Source organism: Myotis yumanensis, unplaced genomic scaffold (genome assembly GCF_028538775.1).
Source record: "Myotis yumanensis isolate MYYU_CA2020_CCGP unplaced genomic scaffold, mMyoYum1.0.hap1 SCAF_2, whole genome shotgun sequence".
Taxonomy (NCBI): Eukaryota; Metazoa; Chordata; class Mammalia; order Chiroptera; family Vespertilionidae; genus Myotis; species Myotis yumanensis.
Genome location: NW_027223753.1, coordinates 210,844,907 through 210,867,384, shown reverse-complemented (window position 1 = coordinate 210,867,384; position 22,478 = coordinate 210,844,907). Strand labels below are relative to the sequence as shown.

The 22,478-nt window shown below is 56.4% G+C and overlaps 2 protein-coding genes across 5 annotated transcripts in view; one reads left to right on the top strand and one right to left on the bottom strand.

Moving 5' to 3' along the window:
* Positions 1 to 4,922, top strand: part of MX1 (MX dynamin like GTPase 1) — a 28,574-nt gene extending 23,652 nt beyond the window's left edge. For both annotated transcript variants that reach the window (XM_070407164.1, XM_070407165.1), the window contains exons 14-15: positions 951 to 1,193; positions 4,280 to 4,922. In XM_070407164.1, the coding sequence (XP_070263265.1) occupies positions 951 to 1,193; positions 4,280 to 4,510 (474 nt within the window). In that variant the 3' untranslated portion in view covers positions 4,511 to 4,922. The remainder of the gene's footprint in view (positions 1 to 950; positions 1,194 to 4,279) is intronic.
* Positions 4,923 to 9,424: 4,502 nt separating this feature from the next.
* Positions 9,425 to 22,478, bottom strand: part of TMPRSS2 (transmembrane serine protease 2) — a 31,250-nt gene continuing 18,196 nt past the window's right edge. For all 3 annotated transcript variants that reach the window (XM_070407162.1, XM_070407161.1, XM_070407163.1), the window contains exons 6-14: positions 20,958 to 21,084; positions 19,508 to 19,618; positions 16,311 to 16,354; positions 15,353 to 15,524; positions 13,755 to 13,930; positions 12,631 to 12,726; positions 11,901 to 12,043; positions 11,389 to 11,541; positions 9,425 to 10,118 (exon numbers count right to left, since the gene is read on the bottom strand). In XM_070407162.1, the coding sequence (XP_070263263.1) occupies positions 10,107 to 10,118; positions 11,389 to 11,541; positions 11,901 to 12,043; positions 12,631 to 12,726; positions 13,755 to 13,930; positions 15,353 to 15,524; positions 16,311 to 16,354; positions 19,508 to 19,618; positions 20,958 to 21,084 (1,034 nt within the window). In that variant the 3' untranslated portion in view covers positions 9,425 to 10,106. The remainder of the gene's footprint in view (positions 10,119 to 11,388; positions 11,542 to 11,900; positions 12,044 to 12,630; positions 12,727 to 13,754; positions 13,931 to 15,352; positions 15,525 to 16,310; positions 16,355 to 19,507; positions 19,619 to 20,957; positions 21,085 to 22,478) is intronic.

Genomic DNA, 22,478 nt, shown 5'->3' with positions numbered 1-22,478 from the left:
AGTGAATCTTACTATTTTATGACCAGTGAAGTCTCATTAAAAGCAATAAAAGGGAGAGAAAGAAAGAGATAGAGAGGGGAGGGACCTCGGTGTCTCTTTTTGTAAAGGCACTAATCCCATTACAGGCACTAATCGGTCCCATTCTGAGGACTCCACTCTCCTGACCTAGACCTCCCGAAGGCCCTCCCTCCAGAACCAGCACATTGGAGTTAGAATGTCAGCATATGAATCTGGGGGACACAGACGTTCAGTCCCGAGCACCCAGCACAGACGGGAGGCCAGCTCTGCTGTGCAGGAGCTGGAGGGCTCGGTGGCCGCTTAGCCTGCCTGGCCTGCAGCTCCTCCTCCACCGCGCACGGCTGAGAGCAGCCTCCTCACCTCAGAGGTTGTGTGAACACAGGAGGAAACCCTGAGGCCGCACTGGCAGGGCGCGTCCCACTTCCTGGCGCTTGGTGAGGTGGGGGTCCAGGTGCTTTCTGTGTGAAGATGCCTGGGCTCCCAGGTAGCCAGTTTCTCTAAATCCCAGGAACAAACCGAAGAGAGAGAGAGAGAGAGAGAGAGAGAGAGAGAGAGGGAGAGAAAATGAATTTGACTATTTGATTGACTTCAATTCATCCCTCTTATCCCGGGAGCTCTCTGATGGGTATACACTCACCACATGAGAGGCCAGGAAAAGAGAAATCAAAGAGACTGAGTCCTCAGGCTCTGGGGACAAGGGGTCTGGTCACGTGTGTGGTTCAGGCTCTTCAGGAATTCTGAGCCTCTGTGGAGGGTAGGAACCCCATCTTAGATAAGCCAAGACGGGGCGCAGAAGGCTGCCCCGAACAGCGTGCTGTTTTAATTCCAGTTGGAGAGCCTGCTAGCTGGGGGCTTTGTGTCTAACCCAGTTTCCTCTGACCCAGGGGTTGATTTCTGGAGGGAAATGGTGTTGTGTTTCTCTTGCACATTAGTCCAAAATTGAAGACATTAAGTCAGAACAAGAAAAAGAAGCGGAGAAGTCCATCCGACTGCACTTCCAAATGGAGCAGATTGTCTACTGCCAAGACCAAGCGTACCGGGCTGCGCTGCAGAAGATCCGAGAGAAGGAATCCAAAGAGCAGAAGGGGAGTTCTCGCGAGCAGACGTCCTCTCTGGAGGATCCTTTGACTTGCTCCCTCGCTGAAATCCTCCAACACCTGTTGGCCTACCGCCTGGTGAGTCTGCGCATGTCTCCGAAAGACGCTTTCTGTCTCATTTCCTGACTTACTGTCTCCGTGAGCTGCCCACCAGCCAGCTCCATCGTTCTGCCCTTTGTTCGCCTCCATAGAAGCAACTCGGCCTCTGATGACGAGAAGAGGCTGTGATTTAGAGCCACTCACACCCGATGTTGACTGGCTGTGTGGCCCCGGCCAAGTTCCTTAACCCCTCTGAGCCTCAGCTTTCTTCTCTGTAAAATGACACCTCCTCGTAGGTTTCCAGTGACTATTCCGGGGGATGAGTGGGTGTAACTCCCTTAGCGCAGCTGTGGGATGCAATGGCGGCTGCACACACACAAGCTGCTCCTGGAGACGCGAGCTTTGATTGCTTCTCTGTGTTTTATGACACGAAGGGGCATCTGATGCATCCCGGGCAGGCTGCACACGGCAGCTGAGCCACCTTAGTTAGACCCGCTGGGACACGAGAAACCTGGACACGTAGAGCACATAATCCCCCCTCGCTTTCCCAGGTGTCACCATCCTTCACCGTTCCTGTGCTTGAAGCCCTGCTTCTCACACTTGACCTCCCGGGGTCTTGTTGACATGCAGGGGCGGATCGAAGGTCTGAGCTGGGCCCAGATGCCACATTTCTAATGCTCCGGGGGAACGCCGCGCCCCCAGCCACAGGGCTCTAACCTCCGTGTCCCGCTAACACTGGGAGGTGCACACATGTGAGCGAAGCCAGTGAAGGGCAAGACAGAAGGACGCCTGTGCGCCTTGGCCTCTCCTGCAGCGAAACTTACCCTGTGTCTGCTCACCTGCCTCACAGAACCTGTTAGAGTAGGTCATGCGCACACACGCACAAAATCCAAAACAGAGCAAGTGACAGTGGAGAGTGGGTGTCCCGCCCACCCCGCCCGGAGCAATGCCATCCCCTCCCCTCCCCAGCAGCAGCAGACGCAGTCCTCCAGGTTCTCGATGTCCTCCAAGGGACAGCATACACGTATGTGTGCGTGTGTGTGTGTGCGCGCGCGATGTATGTATACATGCAAATGGCTTTTACACCAAGGTTAGCCGTGTGTGCTGCTTGGCATCTTGCTTCCTTTACTGCACCTTGGAGATTGTTCCATTCCCGCTCACGGGTGCTGCCTTATTCTTTGTCATGGCAGCGGAGTCTCATTTTATGGACGTGTCCTGCTGCAGGCGTAGTGTGTTTCCAGTCTTTTGCTACCACAGGGATGTTGCAGTGCTTGGAATTATTCATGCATCATATATCTGGAGCATAAATGAGATTTCTGGTGTATCAGTCAGGGTTGTACCAGGGGGAAACAGAACCAATAGGATAGATGTAGGTAAAGAAATATGTTTCTAGCCCTGGCCGGTTTGGCTCAGTGGATAGAGCATCAGCCTGTGGACCAAAGGGTCCCGGGTTCAATTCCAGTCAAGGGCATGTACCTTGGTTGCAGGCTCCTCCCCGGCCCAGGCCCTGGTCAGGGCTCCTGCAGGAGGCAACCAATCAATGTGTTGCTCTCAAATCGATGTTTTTCTCTGTCTTTCCCTCTCTCTTCAATTCTCTCTAAAAATCAATGGAAACGTATCCTCAGGTGAGGATTAACAAAAACAAACAAAAAATTTAAAAAATTTAAAAAGGAAAAGAAATGTGTTTCTAGGAGCTGGCTGAAGGGTTTTGGGGGCTGGCGGGGCAAGTCCGGGGTTCGTAGGAAGGCCATCAGGCGAGGTGGGTTGGAGGTTCCTGGGCAGGAGTCGAAACTGCTGTGTACAGGCAGGATTTCTTTCTCGTAAGGCCTTCAGCTGATTGGACAGGCCCACCCACATGATGAGGACAACCTCCTTCATTAAAGCCAGCTGATTGTAGGTGCTAGCCACATCCACAGGACACCTCGATTCGTGTTTGACCGAATACCTGGGGACTGTTGCCTGGCTCAGCTGACACATGAGCGTGACCATCAGACCTGGGGCAGACCTAGCACTTGCTTTAGATCGATCAGTGTTACCTACAGGAAGCTGCTTCGGGTGCCTGATTGTGTCGCTCCAGATATTAGCCGTCCCTCAGCTCCTGTCCGTTCTCCAGCATCAGACCTCAGTGCCGGTGGCCCCCAGCATCCGCCTGCATGCGTCCTGCCAGCCTGTCCCTTTTCTTCTTTCCTCCGTCTCTGTCTGGGGACAGGCCGCCCTCCTGGCTCACGCCCCCTCTAGAACCCGTAGCCTGTGTGCCATCTCCACGTCACTGACCCTCCAGACCAGGGGTTCTCAACCTTCTGGCCCTTTAAATACAGTTCCTCATGTTGTGTCCCAACCATAAAATTATTTTCATTGCTACTTCATAACTGTAATGGTGCTATTGTTATGAATCGTAATGTAAATATCTGATATGCAGGATGGTCTTAGGTGACCCCTGTGAAAGGGTCGTTCGACCGCCAAAGGGGTCGCGACCCACAGGTTGAGAACCGCTGCTCTAGACTCATTCCACCCCTGGCATCTTTCCAAACTGTCACCTTCTAACCATCCCGTGAGGCCAGTGCTGGTATTTTACAGAGAAGGAACCCGAGGCGCCGAGAGGTCACAGCCCTTGCTCAGTGCGAGTCTCTCTGAGCTTCCGGAGAGATGGCCTGTCTCAGGAAAGAGAAACTTTTCACTCACAGGCAGGATGGGGGTGGGGGTGGGGAGCAGGGTTGAACTACCTGTCAACCTGCCTGGAACTCCCTGGGCCCTTCTGTGGCTTTTGATAGCCCATCACTGTTCTGCTACACATGTTAGTGTTGACTTAAAAAAAAACAGCATAAAATCTTCGGGGCAGAGTTGAAAATAGTGTGAACGTGTCCCCGTTTCCATTTCTGGGGCACATCTGACCGTCTCCCGTCAGAAGTGACCCTTTCATCGTCAGGACAAGCCAGCGGGAGCCCAGCTGACCCCAGCCCCCAGCCGCGCCCTCTGCACCGCAGGGACGTGTGTGGTCCCTCGCTGCCCCTAGCACCGAGGTTTGAGACCTGGGTCCGGTCCCGCCTGGTGCTCACGTGGCGAAAGTCACGAGGGGGACTTTCCTTCAGTGCCCCCTCAACCCCTCTGTGAACCGTCCCTTGCAGGAGGCCAGCAACCGCCTGTCCAGCCACATCCCTCTGATCATCCAGTTCTTCATCCTCCGGTCGTACGGGCAGGAGCTGCAGAAGGCCATGCTCCAGCTGCTGCAGGACAAGGAGAAGTACGACTGGCTCCTCAAGGAGCACAGCGACACCAGCGACAAGAGGAAGTTCCTGAAGGAGCGGCTGGCGCGGCTGACCAAGGCCCGGCGCCGGCTGGCCCAGTTCCCGGGCTAAGGGCTGGGTCTCCCCTGCGCCTCACCTCCCGGGGTCCTCTTTGTTAGTCACCCGTGCTCATCCCGGTAGAGGGGAGGGACCAGGAGGAAGCTGTGGTGAGCGATGTGGTTTCCACATGTGGTTTCCAGCCTGAGACTCGAGACGCCCGCCTCGTGCAGGATGTGGTGTATGTTGGGCGGCTGGCACAGTCTTCCTGGTGAGGAAGATGATCTTCCCATCGTGTCGTCCCTGCTTCCCCGGCTCTCCCCCATCTTCCTCAGGGACCCACGCCCCTGAGCCCCATAGCAGGGCTGTTGCCCGGTTTCTCCCACGGCCGTTCACGCGCCCGACGTTTTAGGACCCTGAGTGCCCTGTGCGTGAATGCTATAGAAGTCATACCTCATCTGTTTGTAATAAACTCTTTCTAACAGACGTTTCGCTGACTGACACCCTTTTCATTTGCGGGGAGAGCCTGGAAATGACAGCAGGCAGGGACCCGGGGAGCGGGGCCAGGTGTAGGAATGAGGAAGTTGAGTAAAAGCGCGTGGTCTGGTTATTTATAAGAGGCTCAGGGGAAATGGTGGGGAAGTGAAACAGGGTAGAGCTAGCAGCCTTAGTTGTTTATCATGTGCCCTGGTCAGTTGTCCGACTGTTAAATCCCTGGGCACCTGCTTGGAGTTGAAGATAAAGGCCGAGTTGGGAGAGGTGGCCCATCAGGCGGAGGCGCTGGCTGGCCATGGTCGGGGGAGCAGAGGCAGGACTGCTGACCACGAATTGCCTGGAGGGGCACTGCAGTCCTGCTGTCTGGTCTCGCCAGGGGTGGATACTCGCAGACACCCCGCCACGGCAGCTCAGGGCAGGTCACTGAATGACTGGGCTGGAGCAGGAGGCAGGGGCAGGTTCCACAAGGACCGCACCATGTCCTCTGAAGGGAGCTGAAGCCTCGCAGGCCTGGAGGAGGGAAGGCCAGGGGACAGGCAGAGCGACGAGGTGTGAGCCAGCTGCCAGAGGAGGACTCGCGAGCAAACGCCCTTCAGGGAGACCCACTCTGCACAACCAGCCTGAGTGGCAGGAGCACTTTCTACCAACGTGTCCAGAAAGGAGGGGCTTCCGGCCAAGCTGGGCAACCGCTGGTCAGGGCCGGAGAGAGGGCTAGTTACGCTGTCCCCTCCCGCCATTCCTGACACTCCAAGCTCCTTCGTGCTTTGGGACAATTTGGGAATTTATGTACAAGAGGGAATGCCAAGACGATGGGGCAGCACCTTCGTGCCTCGCTCAGGGCCAAACACCTGCAGGCTGATGCAGGATGGAGCCCTCCCAGCAGCCAGTGTGACTCATTTAAAGAGAACGCTATACCAGTACGCACAGACTTTTGTAAGAATGAGGGTAAGCGGGCAGGGCACACATTCCCAGTCCAGTTCTAGGCACGGGTCCCTTTAGGAGACTGGGCCAGCTTCTCACCTCGGAGCTGGGGAGCTGGCGCCTCCTTGTGGCCGACCCAAGTAACTGCTCCAGTCCCAGGTGTTCTTGCCACTGAGCAGACACCTGGGGACCAGGGGCACAGGTGGCAGTGTTGCCCAGGGTTCTTTGCTGTTATAATTTCTCTGATAGTCCCAGAGAGGGTGGAGGAAGAACGCCGATAGTCTGTGCTCCGGATGGGGAGTCTACCCAGCGCGATGGGGCAGGAAGGTAAGTCTGATGAGGACTCACAGTCTCTTTCCTTTTGGCCAAAAAGAGCAGGTGTCCAGGGATCTCAACAGGGGAGGAGTGCACTGCCCCTCCCAGGTGGTCAGGACACAGGAAGAAGTAGCTAGAGTCCATGTGGGGGCTTCCTTCAGAGAGCAGTAGGGCTCGGGCAAGGGCCTGAACCCCCAACAGTCCCCCAGCCCTGCCCCACATCCCTGAGGGACATCCCCAGATTCCGCTGCCCACATGGTAGCACCGGCCTGGAGGCCCATCGGCCGTGCACAATGTGCTCAAATATCGATGATGCCCACTCATGGGCCCTCACTCCAGGCACGTCGGGGCTCGGTCGTCCCTTGGATTTGGGCTGGAGAGAACGGAACTGACCAAAAGCCTTGAGCTGACAGGATGCACGGTCTGACCCGCTGCAGGTGCTCAATGATGCTGTGGGAGGGCGGGCGGCGGGGGAGACACGGGCGCTTGTCTGGAGGACTTCCTGGGTGTGTGGTTGTCCCCTAAGATGCCATGGGGGCACCTGCCTTTATCACTACCTTTCCCAGGCAAGGCCAAGCCAGAAGCACCCGGCAGGCTGACAAGGCCCCGCAGGGTCCGTGTGCGTTTGGGAACCCAGGACCCAATCCGAGCGGCAAGTCCCCCACCAGCAGCAGCAGGAGCAGCAAAGGGGAAGCCAGGGGAAGGCTTGGCCTCCAGTGGTCAGATCCCACCTCACTTTTCCTTCCAGGGAAAAGGATAAGATCAGGCTCCTCAGCCCCAGCAAAGCGACGGCCCGAGCTCCACTAGTTATGGAGCTGGCTCGTTTACAGTGAGATCGCTGGCACGTGGGTGAGTTTCGTAAATGTTCCTTTAGAAGCAGCATTCATTCCAGCCTCTCCTTAACACACTGGGAGCCTGGGAGAGGGCGCTCAGGGCTCGCATTGCCCGCTCTGCATCCAAAGCAGCCGAGGCTGCGGGGCTGGGATCAGTGGCTGTTTACGAAGTCAGGCTCCTAACGCAGCCTTGGGCCGAGGGGCAAAGGCTGGGAAATGGGCAGGACCAGGGGACCATGAAACAGAGAGAGCTGGGATCCTACCAGACCCGAGCATAAAGCGTAAAGCGGGGCTGGCCCTGTGACAATGCAGCGGGAGGGGAACCCATGCAGGGACTCACCTGCTGACCGAGCTGCATGAAGCAACATGATCGGCACGAATTATGCACTTTCATTAACACTTAACGTTTTCATAAGTATGTTGGGTCATTTTATATTAAGCAAACTAACTTCTTTGTTTTTCTATTTTTTCCCATTGATTTTTAAAAATATATTTTATTGATTTTTTTACAGAGAGGAAGGGAGAGGGATAGAGTTAGAAACATCGATGAGAGAGAAACATCGATCAGCAGCCTCCTGCACACCTCCTACTGGGAATGTGCCTGCAACCCAGGTACATGCCCTTGACTGGAATCAAACCTGGGACTTTCAGTCCGCAAGCCAACGCTCTATCTACTGAACCAAACCGGTTAGGGCTGTTTTTTTTAAAGAGAGAGTGGAAGAGAGAGGGAGAGACAGACAGGGAAACACTGATGTGAGAGAGACACATTGATTGGTTGCCTCCCACATGCACCCCAACCAGGGCCAGGGGTCAAGCTTGTAACTGGGGTACATGCCCTTGACCGGAATCAAACCTGGGACCGATGCTCTGACCACTGAGCAAACTGACTAGGGCTTACCTTCTCTTTATAAAAGTATGAATACAAGCATGTCTGTATGTCCCTAGTCTCAGCACTCCGGCTACATCTTGAAGTGGAGTCAGCCTCATCCCATAGGAAAACCGTTCACAAAGTGAATCCAAAATGAAAACTGTAACGGAAAAGGTTGGCACTGCCCACGTGGACACTTCTGGGCGTGGACTCCGTCATCAGACCCGACCCCTTGTTGTGAAGTGGCCTACTCGCTAAAACCTGGTGTAACCCCGACTCAGAACTAGCAGCGCTTTTGTGAATGTAGCAGGAAACCCTCAGAGCAGGGGGAATAGGATGCCAAAGACTCAATACGTATTTGGAAAAAGAGTATAATTTATTTGTACAATATTTCACAATTCAATTTACAGTTTAAAAAAATGATACAAAACAAGACAAATGGGGGTCACATAAATAAAAGGGAGCAGGAAAGGAGGAACCCGTTCTCACCAAGACGAGCCGGGTAAGCCCTGGGGTGGGGAGCGGGCGCCTCAGTGCCGTGGGTCTGGGAGGCCTCGGGGATGCCGCTGCCAGAGGCCCATGGAGCGAGCATCTGAGAAGGCGGTCACATCACCTGCCACTCCAAGGTCAAGTCCTAGCAGGAGCATCATTTCATTCCTGGAACCCAACGTCCTGGCTGAGCACTGACCTCCCCGGCAGTTCCAGCGTGGTCCCTCCTTCCGGGGGACACCCAGGGGCCGAAGGGTCACGCACACGGAGTCCACAATACACCTTTCCCTTCTTCGCCGCAAGCACGGTGCTGCTCTCCAGCAAACTCCTTTACAGAACGTGAAACCAGGCGCCAGGCACTGTGAAAGCAGCTCCCACGGGCCGCTGCTCACCCGTGGCAAGGACAACAGTTCCACGGAATCCAATGTGGCAACTACTTGGAGCCTCACAGCCGAGACGCCATGAGCACTGAGGTAGAGTGGCATGTGGAAACGGTACAGGCAGACAGTGTCGCTGAATCACACATCCCTGATTGCCCCGTAACCTCAATTCCCAGTGATTAGCGGCCAAAGGGCAGCTCGGAGCGCACCTGGCCCTCCCTGAGGTGCACATCGCCTAGGCCCGTGGCCGGCAAACTGCGGCTCGAGAGCCACGTGCGGCTCTTTGGCCCCTTGAGTGTGGCTCTTCCTAAGCCTTAGGAGTACCCTAATTAAGTTAATAACAATGGACCTACCTACATAGTTTAAGTTTAAAAAATTTGGCTCTCCAAAGAAATTTCAATCGTTGTCCTGTTGATATTTGGCTCTGTTGACTAATGAGTTTGCCGACCACTGGCCTAGGCCCTAGGGGCCGGGAGCCAGGCTGGTCTCTCTGGGCGGAGCCTCACCCGATATTTGGCGGCCACACCGAGCGCGCTCAGGAGCAAACCCATCTTAATGGCTGCCATGCTCCAAGGGTTCTGTCTACACCGGCGGTTCTCAACCTGTGGGTCGCGACCCCTTTGGGGGTCGAACGACCCTTTCACAGGGGTCTCCTAAGACCATCGGAAAACACAATTATAATTACATATTGTTTTTGTGATTAATCGCTATGCTTTAATTATGTTCAATGGGTAATGAAATTGGGGGTCACCACAACATGAGGAACTGTATGAAAGGGTCGCGGCATTAGGAAGGTTGAGAACCACTGGTCTGCACTCTCACCCACAAGAAGGAAAAAGGTTTCTCTGCCCCTTCACGTGATCATCAAGTCATCCCCCATGAAGGGCGGGTCCCTGGGTTTCCAGCCACCACCCGGGGCTGCTGAGTCAGTTAAACACGATGAGTGAAAACTCCTGTGGGGAGCCTGGCCCGGGGCCACCAAGCGGCCTCCCTAGCAGAGGCCCAGAGCGAAGCACCCTTCCCATCTCAACCGTCCACGGCCGAGAGGGCACCAGCCCCGTGGGCACCCCCTGGACGGGCTCAGAGAGAGATGCGGGTGGGCAGACTCCAGCCCTCTGCCCTGCGTTGGCCGGAGACACCCACACCCAGCCCGGGTGGCCACCCCTTTTGGACAGAAGCCCAGGGAGCAGGGCCCAGGAGGAGCCACCGTGGCCTGCGCAGAACTGTGGAGACTGCCAAAGACAGACACGTTCATGATTTAATCAAACGAAAGGACCTCTGGATCATCTCTAAAATACACCAGGCACGGGGGATGAAAAACCAGCCCCTCCCTTTTCTTGTTGCCGGTGTTGGGGACGAGGCCGGGCGGATCAGCTGTTTGCCTGTTCACAGGGAAAAGAAAGGATGTTATTTCCTTAAGATAAACACGGGTAGAAAACTTTTTTTCTCTCTAGGTTGACAAGGCACTTATACAACAGCTGAGCAAGCCTCAGAGGACAAAGGGACATGGTTTCCCCACGGCACGAAGGTCAAGGAGTGAGGCTGACCGTGGCGGCGGGCAGCTGGGCTGAGGACCACGTGTGCCCGGGCCTGGAGGGAGAGGGGAGCAGGGTGTGTGCGGAAGCAAACCGCTTAGCAGGGCCGGGACACAGGCCTGGGCTGGGAGATCTCGCTCCACACGGCCACTGAGAGACATCAGTGTTCAACCGCCTGGCTCCCTGCCCGTGGCCTCTCCTGCACCCAGCCTTCCACCTGATGCTCCGGTGCTGAGCCCTGGCCATGCCCCAAACACCCGTGTGGTCTGCTCTGTCACAGACCCGGCAGACTGTCCCCCCCTGGGCCTGGCTCCCCGTCGAGCCCCACCCACTTCCCTCCACCGGGCAGCCCCCAACAGGACATCCGGGTGCCCCTTCCAGCACTCGGCCCTCTGCCGGGTGCGGACTGGCCAGCCGCTGTGGCCACTAGGAGGTATGAGGTCCTCTGGTTTATTGGGGGCCACGTCAGACAATGCCCTCGGGTCCTGCCCCCCTCCCCAGACTGGAGACTTGGGGGGACACAAAGTGAAAATACTTCTCTCACCGGCAGCCCAGCCCTGGCAGGGGCCCTGGGATGGAGAGGGACCTGGCTCTTGCCCAGGATCCGGGCAGCGCCAGGGGAGAGGTCTCCGCTGAGCAGCGTGGTCAGGCCCGGAGTCCTGAGGGCAGGATGGCAGGGAGCCCCCAGGACCTCCCGTCTTCACCGCCTCTGTGTGCACCAGAGAGCCCCAGCCGCTCCCCCACCCTGGACTTTGGGACCTGCCCGGGGTGCACTTGATGGCCCAGAAAAGGACAGGGCACCGTCCCGACTCCACTGGCTAATTTGCGTCCCTGTGCTCTCTGCCGGCACTGAAGTCTGGGTGGAGCCAGCTGAGCCAGACTGTGGTCAGCAGAGCACAGCCTTGTGTGACGTCAGCCACGCTGAGCCCGGCTGCTTCATTCACGCCCACTGGGCGGTGTGCAAGCGAGGCCCCCAGCAGTGATGGGTGGACGCTGGGGGGAGGGGGGGGGGGAGGAAGGAGGGGACGGCCCTCAGCTCCCGGCAGCAGGACCATGGCTCATAGACACCTGGGCTGTGACAAGTCCGAGCTCTGAGCCAGGAGGACAGGGAAATCACCTTCATTTGTCGATAGATCCAGTCTGTAAACATCGTCACGTTTCCATACACTCCTGGCCTGTTGGCCTTGGCGCAGCCGGACCCCCAGCTCGTGTCCCCAATCAGCCACCAGATGCTGTTTTTCAACGTGACCAGAGGGCCGCCACTGTCGCCCTGGGGACAAGCATGCAACAGAGCGACGTCAAGCCACAACCGCACACGCCATGACCTTGCACAGAGGGTGGGGGTCCCAGTGGGTGTGTGGGTGTCATCTCTCCTCCAATAGGTAAGAGTGATAGAATCCCCAAGAGAGGCTATACCAGTGATGAATATTAGTCTACTAGTAGATGAGCTAAGAGTTACTAAGTCAATTGGTGTCTGTATTTTAAAACAGTCCAATACTTGTTTCTGTTCCATGGACACTTAGCTAATATAAAACCCTGTCTCCCAGGGACATGGAATGTTCTCTCTCAGCGGGGAGAAGGGGCTCATGGACTCAGTGGGAATAGGTAAGAGCAGAAAGCGGCAAACACCTGGCAGGAATCCACGCTGCCCCGAAGGTACCCGGCGCAGACCATGGTGGGCGTGACCAGGTTGTTGTAGACGTATCTGCCGTTACACTGCCCGGGCTCGATGAGGGGCACCATCGCGGCGTTCAGCATGTCCGACGTTTTCCCTGGGACAGACCCGGTCATCGCGCCATCAGTGCAGCCCGCGGCTCCCACGGGAGGGGTGGACCCCCTCCTGGAGACAGGCCACTGCGGACAGACAGGTGGCCCTGCCCCGCCCCTCCCTCCTTCCACCTCCTAAACCGTCTCCCGGGGAACCTGGGTCACCCCTGTAGCTGGCGGGTCTGCGCTTAGTGCAGCTCTAGGTTTGGGTTTCAGGGGGAAGACGTCCTGCCCCTGGAGTCAGGGAACTGCACCCCCCCCCCCCCCCACCCCGCCGTGTTCCAGAATCGCCCTCGTCATCACTCAGCGACTGGGTTCTGCGGGCTCACCTTGCCCCAGTCATCGCTCCCTCTTCTCCAACGACCCCACCAGCCAAGAGCTCCTGTCTCCCTCCATAAACAATCCGGCTTTTCTCCATCCCACACCCTCCGCCGTACACCCGTCAAACTGAGGCACAAAGCCTGCGTGAACTGCCCCCAGTCACCCAGCCCGAGGGAGTAGACCCAGGATTGAAACCCGGGCCTCGGGCCTCCCCCTTGCAAACCCAGGGCCGTGCTCACGGGACTGCAGACTCCGTGCCCAGGAGCCTCACCTTTCTCATAGGTGGCCCCCCACCCGGAGATCCAGCAGGCCTGTCTTGGCTCCAGCATCAGGCCGGGGTTGGGCAGACACACCGGTTTCACTTTGTCTGTTTCGAGAAGAAAAAGCACCGTGAGCTCGTCTGGTCTGACGAAGGCGGTGGCCTTCCGCTGGACCTTCCCCATGTGCCCGCGGGTCCTGGCACCCCGCCTTCTGCCCCTGCCGGCGCCCTCCTTCCAACAGGCAGGACGCTCGCCTCCGGAAGTTTTGCGACTTACAAATGGAACAATTGGCTAGCTCTGCTTCAAAACACACACAATTAACTTTTCTTCCAACGAAATCTTCCAGAAACAGAAATGAAAAATACAGTGTCTCCAAGTGACAGACGGTAAGACAGACAGACCCGTGGCAGTGGCCAGTGACCAGGAGGCTGGTGGGCACTTCTAGCTCCTGGGGCCGTGCTGGACCCGCCTCCACCTGCGTTGTTTCCTGACTCAAATGTAAGCAGCTGGAGGGCAGGGACATGGTTTTGCGTCTTCTGCCCTGGGGGTGGGTCAGGGGGACAGGAGGCGCTAGAGGGCTCTGGACCCTTGGATGGACTAGATTGGGGCCCAACTAAGAAGCGCAGGGGACGCACGCTGGTTTGTTTTCATATCGTTTTAAGTTGTTATTACTTTAAAGTATTTTCTTTCCAGAATAATGTGGAAAACTAAAGCATCTTTACAAGCCAGAGACCAGTTGGTCTCACTGGCGGTGACGCTGCCCCCAAGGAGTGTCTGACAACCTTTGCCTGCACAACCGAGGCAGCTCCCGGCATCTAGGGGCAGGGGCCCCACAGTGCACAGACGCCCCCCAAAGAGCCTGCCGGCCCCCGACGCCAACGTGCCACACTCTCCCGTGGTGGTTAAACTGCCCCCCTACGTGGAGGAAAGTGTGGTGGTCACTGCTTCCCTCCACACACACGGGCACGTTTCCAGGTGATCTGGCTTCTGCTGAGCACATTCCTGTCAGCCACCCCTCCGCCCGCCACCCCCGCCTCCCAGGGATCACAGCCCAGGTTCTATTTCCAGCCAGCCTCTCCCTCAGCTGTGGCCAGCACGGCCCACGCGCCCGAGCCCCGCGGACAGAGGTGTGTACCGTTAAAAGTCAGCGGCGTCTGCAGCTTCATAAGAGCGATGTCATTGTTCTTGGTCTTGGAATCATAGTGCGGATGAGAAATCACCTTGCCCACTCGGTACGCGTTTCCGTAGAACATGGCGGATTGTCTCAAGATTCCTGCAAAGGCCATCCAGTACCGGGGATTGTTCAGAGGCCTGGGGGGCAAAGGCGGACGCCGCTCAGCATCTCAGAGCCGCAAACGCGAAACACTCATTGGATGAGCAGAAGTCAGACGCTGGAGCCCAGCGCCCCTGGGGGTGACAGGACCACCAAAGCCAGCGAGACTGGCCGGCAGGAGTCGGGCCTCCCCAGTCCCCGGCTTGGCCCGGCCTCACCTGCACACCTTCCCACCTTCTAGCCCCTGCTCTGCCTCCTGGCTGAGCCCTGTGCCCCGTGGGCCCCGGCAGCAGCCCACGGACCCTCGCAATCCGAGAACACTGTTTCTTGAACCTACTGCCTACCTGAGGTTTTAAACTTCGTTTCTGGCAGGACCGGGTCTTACCTACCTTGATATGCTAGGGATTTCCTGACACTCAGTAGGTGCTTTATGAATGTGTAGTGGCGAATAGCCTCTAGGTCTCTAGCCTTCACCTTTATCTAGGTGTTTCCCGTTAAGAGCATCTGGTGGAGGGAAGGCGGGACCAGCCTGGGTGATAAACATGGCTTCCTTCCGCTGCCACCACAGCCCTGGCAGCAGCCCACACACCTGTCATGTGAAGATACCTTGACTGCCCCACCCGAGGCCACACAGCTGGGCCAGGCCCAGCCTCACGCTAAACCAGAAAACAGCTCTGATGAGTGAGTTTTCCTCCAAAACCAATATGTGAGCAAAAAACTCTATGTTGAAGCCCTAGCCAGTGTGGCTTAGTGGATAGAGTGTTGGCCTGCGGACTGAAGGGTCCCAGGTTCGATTCCAGGCAGGAACACATGTCCAGGTTGTGGGCTCAATCCCCAGTAGGGGGTGTGCAGGAGGCAGCTGATCAATGGTTCTCTCTCATCATTGATGTTTCTCTCTCTCCCTCTCCCTTTTCTCTCTGAAATCAATACAAATATATTAAAAAAAACCTCTATGTTTAAGAAAAAAAAGGGGGGGAAGGGGGGCACTATCTTCCACAAAAGCTAACGTTATAAATTATGCCTCCCCCTTGCTCCTCCCAACCATCTGTGTGGGCAGCGCTGTGGCCAAGGAAGCCTAACTGAGGCCACAGGGAACCTTCCAGCAAGGCCGTGTGCGATCCCCTAGGGTGTCTGAGTGTGACTTCTCCCAGGACAGTCATCCAGAGACCAGAGCTCCCACGAGGGCAGGAAAGGCAGTGACCCCCCAGCCCAACCCTGCGTCCTTGCTCCCAGAATCCTGCCTTCAGTGGACGCCCGATGCACGCTTGCTGAGGGATGGGCGTGGCCAAGGCATCACGTGCAGTGGCTCATCTGACCCTCCCAGGGACCAAGGGGGCGCCATGACAGCCCCACTGATACACAAGGAAACTGGAGCTTGAAGAGGTCAAAACCCGTCGCTCAAGGTCACGGGGCCACAGAGCCACCTCCCAACCCAGGAGCCCGCTTCCCCGTGAACATACTCTTCCACGCAGTGGGCGGCCGTCACGATCCACTCGGGGGTGATAATGGAGCCGCCACAGACGTGGACGCCCTGGACGTGCAGGCTGACCTGCCAGGGCCAGTCCCCCGGGGCAGCACTCGATCCGCCCACGATCCGACTCTGGCGGCCCATCTTCGAGTTGACCCCGCACTCTGGAAGCGACAAGCACAACAGAGCAGGCCAGTGAGCAGGACCCGGGCCACCCTGCACCCCGATACCCACCCGTGCAGCGTGCGCCCGTCCCCCAGGCCCCGCCAGGCTGGTGGACAACTATTCCCACCTCTCATTCCAGGTTGTTTGGGGTCTGACTTTCGGAGAACATGGCCTGGTCTCTTTTAGGTTGGAGGGGTGAGGGACATGCCAGTCACCCTGAGATCCCCCACTCCCTCCAAGCACCTCTTTGACTGCCACTGTGATTCCAGACACCCAGCGTGGGTCCTGGGTGACAAAGGCCCTGGATCTCCTGAGTACTGGAGGGATTGAACGCTCAGAGGCTCAAGATCATGGAACAAAGTGAAGGAGGGATCCGCCTGTGTGCTGGTCACCTGCCCACCTGGTGCTGGCGGGGCCGGAGGGGGAGTGGGCAACTTGCTCCCTTGGTATCTGAAGACGCTTGAGCCCAGGGGCTGGGAAGCAACTGCCAGGACCACTGGGAGCATCTGCTAGCCTCGCCCCTTCGATCAGAGAAGCTGAGCTTCAGGACCGAGAGCCCGTAAAGGAACAGGACGGGAGTCCCCGAGGGGAGCGCAGGGCAGAGCCTTCCCTGCTGCTAAGAGGTTTGCAAGCAGAAGTAATGCAAACACAGCAGGGCAGCCACAGGCTTTCAGCTCCACCACGGAGTGGCTCAAAAGGAGCCCCCTTCTCTCTCCACCTTCCCAGACACAGGGGATCTATGTCCGAAAATACAGGACCAAACAGGAACACCCAGGCTCACTTACCTATACAGCGTAAAGAAACCACTGTTTTTGAAGAACAGACATCACTACAAAAGAAGAAAGACAGATAGATGAGCATACTGAGTGGGCAAGGTGATTTCTCATCTGCACTTTTGACCTCTGTGGTCACAATGGATGAGCCATTTGACTCTCAAAATACTTAAGAGTGTTTTCCAACGTTCTCACTCCCCTGCCTCCCCAGACGTAGAGGGGTTCGTGACTGAAGGCTTGAATCAGGAAAGTAAATCCAGTTAGAGAACAGTGGTGAAGAGCGGACACCGAGAGTGGGTCAAACCCCAACGTGCCAGTTACTTAACCTCTGTACCTCAGTTTCCCCATCTGCAGAATGGGCTAATGACAGCACCAACTCATAGGATGGCTTTGAGGGTAAGCATGCAACAGCATCAGCCATGATGTTTATTCTGGGATTTTAAATCAGCCTCTACTTTTTCAAGGGAGCCATTTGTAAACTTTGGTTTCCTATGGCTGCTTCTTCACATTTGTCACACAGAAAACAATTCAAGCAATTATTTGTCCGGGAGCAGAACAACAAAAAAGAGTTACTGCTTTGGGAGGCAAACATTCGAGGTTTGCTGATGCAGCCTGGTGTATATCGAATGTTCCTCCTAATATGCTGAGGAGGAGAGAAGTGGCCTCAACATCCGGGCATTCACAGCTGGCCACGGTCCACTACACACAAACAACTACAGAGACCAACACCGGGCCAGCCCACTGCTCGTGAAGGACAGCACACACGCAAGCCCACCGCACAGTCCTGCCTGAGCAGACACACCACAGGCCTGGTCCCAATCAGGGACCCTCTACTGTGAGTGACGACAGCTTCCATGCCAACCCTGGGGTAGCCGGGCTTCATGCCGCCCACCTGCTAGGAAAAAAGTGCTGAGATGCCAAGCCAAGAATCACCCTCGACTCCTGCCAGCATCCAATCCAGAGCAAATCCCTGCTTCTTTGAATCTTCCCCCAAATGACCCACCACAAGCCCAAATCCTGTATAAGCTGTTTGCAACACCTTCCTGCCCACACGGCCCACGTTCCAAGGACCACGGCGTGTCCCGGCGGTCCTGGCTGAGGAGCACTGGCAACGCCGAGAAGCACATTCCCACGAAAAGGTGTTTTCTAAGAACCGTGAGGTTGATTCTCCAAGGGAACCCGGCTGTGCAGTCATCAGCCTCCGGGCTCGCTGCGGCCACTCTGATGGGCCCCACCAGCAGCTCAGATGTAAGAGAGACAACGTAAGGAATGCCCAAACCTGTACAAATTTTTTATGAGTTCATTTGAGCCAAACTGGCGACAATTGTCTGGAAGAAAAATAGTAATGGATTTGGCTTATTTTATATATTACAACCAAAGGAGGAGATATCAGCGGGTTACATGAAATCCATTGGTGATAGATTAGGGAGGCAGGAAAAAGCAAAGCAAGGAAACCTCTAGGATTGGATAAAAAGTGAAATGATAGATGCATACTTCTTCTACAGAGGTGGGTAAGGATAGTTAACAATTAGCAATTAGCATGATAACAACAATGAGGGGATCATGGTTTCCACTCTGATTGTGCTTTGAGGGGGGAAGGGGAGGAAATTATGTTGCTATTCCAAAGGTATGTTATCAATTATGTTAGTGTAGATGCAAAAAAAGACAACAGACAGGCTCAGTGAAGGCAAAGACTGACCTTTGCTAAAGAAGAATACCGGCCTAGGACGTGACTACCGCCATGGCTCACTTGTGGTTAGGAAGTTTTCATTCCCGACCATCCTATGTGGTTACTTCCAGTCTGAGTTCGCAAGGCCGCCACGCAGGCTGCCCCTGAGCTCCTGGGGTTTAGTATGCATGGGGTTTAGTGAGCTCCTGGGGTCTGTTATCGTCCACAATAACAAAGGGCAGCTTCTGAGAGCAAAAGGGATGTCTCCCCACCCCTGCCACGTAGAGACACCGCGAGCCAGGCCAATGCCTTCTCTCTCCCCTCCTAGGCCATGGCCCTCCTGAGCTCCCAAGGCTCACAGAGGCGAGGTGGCAGCTTCCGCCCCTGCTCAGCCCCATCCGCGGTCACCCAGGGGGACAAGGCAGCACTCAGCAGGTACAAAGGGCCCAGGCAGCTGTGTTTGGCTTCCCTGGCGGGCAGACCGCAGCCCCGCTGTTTTGATGGGCACACCTGGCCGGGCACAGCCCGCCTCCTGGGCGAACCCTGTCACCTTCCCAGGGACAGCAGGCTCGAGAGGAAGTGGGCCCCCCAGACACCTCAGCCAGCGGCCACCAGGAATGCAAACTTGCTTCCGGCCTCCCACTCGCGGGAAGGAGGGACGGCGTGATTAATCCATCCTTCCCTACAGCAGCACCTGGCCTGCGGGAGGTGGCGGCTGGCTAACACCTGGGAGGAGGGACCGGGACCTGGCAGCCGGGGGAGGCTCGTGCACAAAGGACACTGTGTCTCACATTAAAGAGCCTTCAGACAATGACCAGACCAGGGAGACTGTCAACACCTTAAATACACGCAAAACAAACCGTGTAGCTCAGCCCACCCCTCCCCACCTTCCTAACCAGCTAAGCCGTCAATCATGTGACCTGGGGATCACGTGACCTGGCGTTTGGGTTCATTAGCACCCACAGGGCACACTGTGACCCACCCAGGACTGCAAGTCAGCCTGGAGGTACAGGAAATGATGGCTGAACTGAGCTGCTGCCTCCTGGCCCTCCCAGGGCACCCCGTGACCCTGGGCTTGGGGCTGGGGACCAACCACCCTGCTGCCTGGGGCGGCGGGGGATCCTGGAAGCAGGACGTCAGTGCTCATACCAGCCAAGTGCCAGGCAAGCAGAGGTGGTCACCCTGCAGGGACCCAAGGTGCTCTCTTCGTTTCTAGAGACCTCCCCTGATGCGCTCAGTAGGGTCAGCTCTAATATCCAGAGAGTGAAGAAACGAGTGTGGACTCTCCGTTTTGCAATGTCATCTAATAGCGCAGAGGGCACAGGGCACAACGAGATGGCACAGAAACCTTCTCCGGAACGAACCCAGAGCTGCTCGGGGCAAGTGGTCCTGCCCAGAGCCCATGCTCCTGGCAATGAGAATCAGCCCAACCCGAAACCGCAGCTCAGAAAAGTCAGCCTCGGGCCGGCGTTGCCCCGTGACGTCCCTGCTGTTGCTCACATGATAAATGTTTCAAAGGGGAGCGGCAACCGCCAAATACCTGTGGTAGAGCTTTTTATAGAGATCGGTGTTGCCGGCACTGATGTTCAGCTTCAGGAAGCTGGTGGCCCCGCTGTCATCCACTATTCCTTGGCTGGAATAAAAACTATTCCTGAAAAAGACAGAACATCGCCTTCAAAATGATGGCTAAGTCGCAAGCGATTATAATCCTGTGCTAATACTTCCCTTGCATGAAATTGAGATGAAGAGACGCCTTAGCACGTTGGAAAACAGCATCACAAACACGGACAAGGGACTGTTATAAGCATCTTTGGACCCGACAACCCTGAGGGTCGGGCCAAGTCTCCCACCAGAGGTGATGCTAATCTAGTTTGGGTTAGGCCAGTGGTCGGCAAACTGCGGCTCGCAAGCCACATGCAGCTCTTTGCCCCTTGAGTGTGGCTCTTCCACAAAATACCACGTGCGGGCGCATATGTACAGCGTGATTGAAACTTCGTGGCCCATGCGCAGAAGACGGTATTTTGTGGAAGAGCCACACTCAAGGGGCCAAAGAGCTGCAGTTTGCCGACCACTGGGTTAGGCCAAGGAAACGAGAAGGGGGGTGTGTACGTACATGCGGCCTAACAAAACTGGCGGATGTTAAAATGCCGCAGTTAGAAATAAGTTCAGGCCCCGGGCCGTGACGGGGGCTTCGCTACACCCTTCCACCCTGTAGTGGGGGTGGCATTCAGGTATTTCATTAGCTAAGCTGCCAATGTTTCTATCAAGTGGTGGTTCATTTTGAAACCTGGCACATAGCGAACACCCTATAATTGCATAGAAGCCACACAGGGACACCCCAAGCAAGGGGCGGTGGTAACCAAATCACACGGCCTTGCCTCGTGAGGGCAGGGGGCTGCCCTGCGTTTCCCAGGGGTGCTCTGGGGGCCCTGGCTGGGACGCTCTGGACGGGGACACCCCCTCTCCTCTCCCTCCTCCCTGTGGCCGTGTGCAGGAAGGAATTCTCTTGTATATGTCTGATGATCAGTGCTCCCACATTGCATGCCGTGAAGGTCATGGGCTCTGGGCTCTGTTCCTGCTGACCTTCACCATCCAGCCCTCCCCATGCGCCCCAACCCCAGCCCCCCACCAGGGTAGCCCTCTGTCAACATCCTGGGCCCTGGTGACCTCAGCTCAGGGTGGTCCTGAGTAACCAGGAGTGGATGGACGTCAAGGCAGGGCTGGGTGGCCAGAGACAGATGGGGGGCGGGGGGGATGGGGAGGGATGGGGGGGGGGGAGCAGCGGTGCTGTGGGGGCAGCAGTGCCACCTGCTGGCTTCCCAAAGCAGCCCTGGGAAGGAGACAAGGCAGGTGGTGTTCGATAGGTGGTGTTCGTGGGCTGGCACGCCCAGGGAGGGGCAGCGAGAACCACTGGTCTTTCTGAAGTTTCTGCCTGTCTCTGTCACCATGGTGCCCAGCTCCAGCCTCGAGGCCAGGGGCCCCGGCCTCACCTGTAGCCCATGTCCTGGCACGCTGCCCTCCCGTAGCTCTCGCTCCAGTCGTCTCGGCACACGGGGTGCCAGGACTTCCTCTGGGACGAGTACACCTGCAGGATGAAGTTGGGTCCGTAGAGACGCACTGCAGAGGAGAGAGGCCCGTGAGTCTCAGACAATCGTCCCAGTTGCGCGTGGGCCCCACCCGCCCCGGGACTCGGAGACTCGAGGCGGCAGGTCCCTCTCCCCCAGGCGCCGACCACACACGAGGGATCCGCCATCTCCTTTCCCTGCTAAGAAGTGCTCTTTACCCAACAGAACTGAGAACAGGGACTCAGACAAAACCTTGTGCACAGACGTTCCCTGGGGGCACTGTTCCCAACAGCAGAGGGGGGACAACCCAAGTGTCCGTCAGCAGATGGAGGCACCATAGAGGGTCCTCGGCCCCAAAGGAAGGACGCACGGACACACGGACAGCATGAGCCCTGTCACCGCTGACTGACAGAAGCCAGACACCAGGCCACACACCGTCTGGATCCATGTCTAGGAAACGTCCAGGGGAAATCAGCAAGGCCCGGAGGGAGATTAGAGGCTGCCGAGGGCTTGGGGGGTGGGGGAGGTGTAAGGGGTGAGGCTTGCTTCTGAAGTGACAGAAACACCCTATGATCAATGCAGCGATGGATGGCTGTGCATCTCTGAACACGTGAAACCACTGGATGGTACGCTTTAAAGGGTGAAGGCTATGGTCTGTGAATTAGATTACAATTCAACTACTTTTGAGACAGTGGTTCTCAACCTGTGGGTCGCGACCCCTTTGGCGGTCGAAAGACCCTTTCACAGGGTTCACCTAAGACCATCCTGCTATCAGATATTTACATGACGATTCATAACAGTAGCAACGTTACAGTTATGAAGTAGCAACGAAAATAATTTTATGGTTGGGCGTCACCACAACATGAGGAACTGTATTTAAAGGGCCAGAAGGTTGAGAACCACTGTTTTGAGAGTTGCTCTTTCAATCATCACTTTGAGCAGCACGTGACCATCTCTGGCCCAAACCCTGGGCCTGGGCAGAGCACCCAGGGATGTGCCCAGTTCCTGGTGTAAGGCTCTGCCCCTAAATTCATCCACGTTTTGCCAAAACCGCAGCTCTTTTGTTTACAGAGACAAAACTTTATAAACACAGTGTGAGCCACTCCCAGTTCCATTCTTTTCTCTCTCTCCCTAGAAGGGAGCACAACTCAGAATTCTGAGAACAGCCCTCGCCAATTTGGCTTCATGGATAGAGTGTCGGCCTGCGGACTGAAGGGTCCGGGTTCAACTGGGGGGAGTGGGAGAGGGTGGTGCAGGAGGCAGCCCATCGGTGATTCTCTCTCATCATTGATGTTTCTCTCTCTCTCTCCCTCTCCCTTCCTCTCTGAAATCAACAAAGAAATATATTTGAAAAACAAACAAAAAAAGAATTCCGAGAACATCTTGTGTGGAGAGAAGTTGGGTGGCGATGCCATGTAAAACCGCACTCTGTGTCCTGGGGGGATG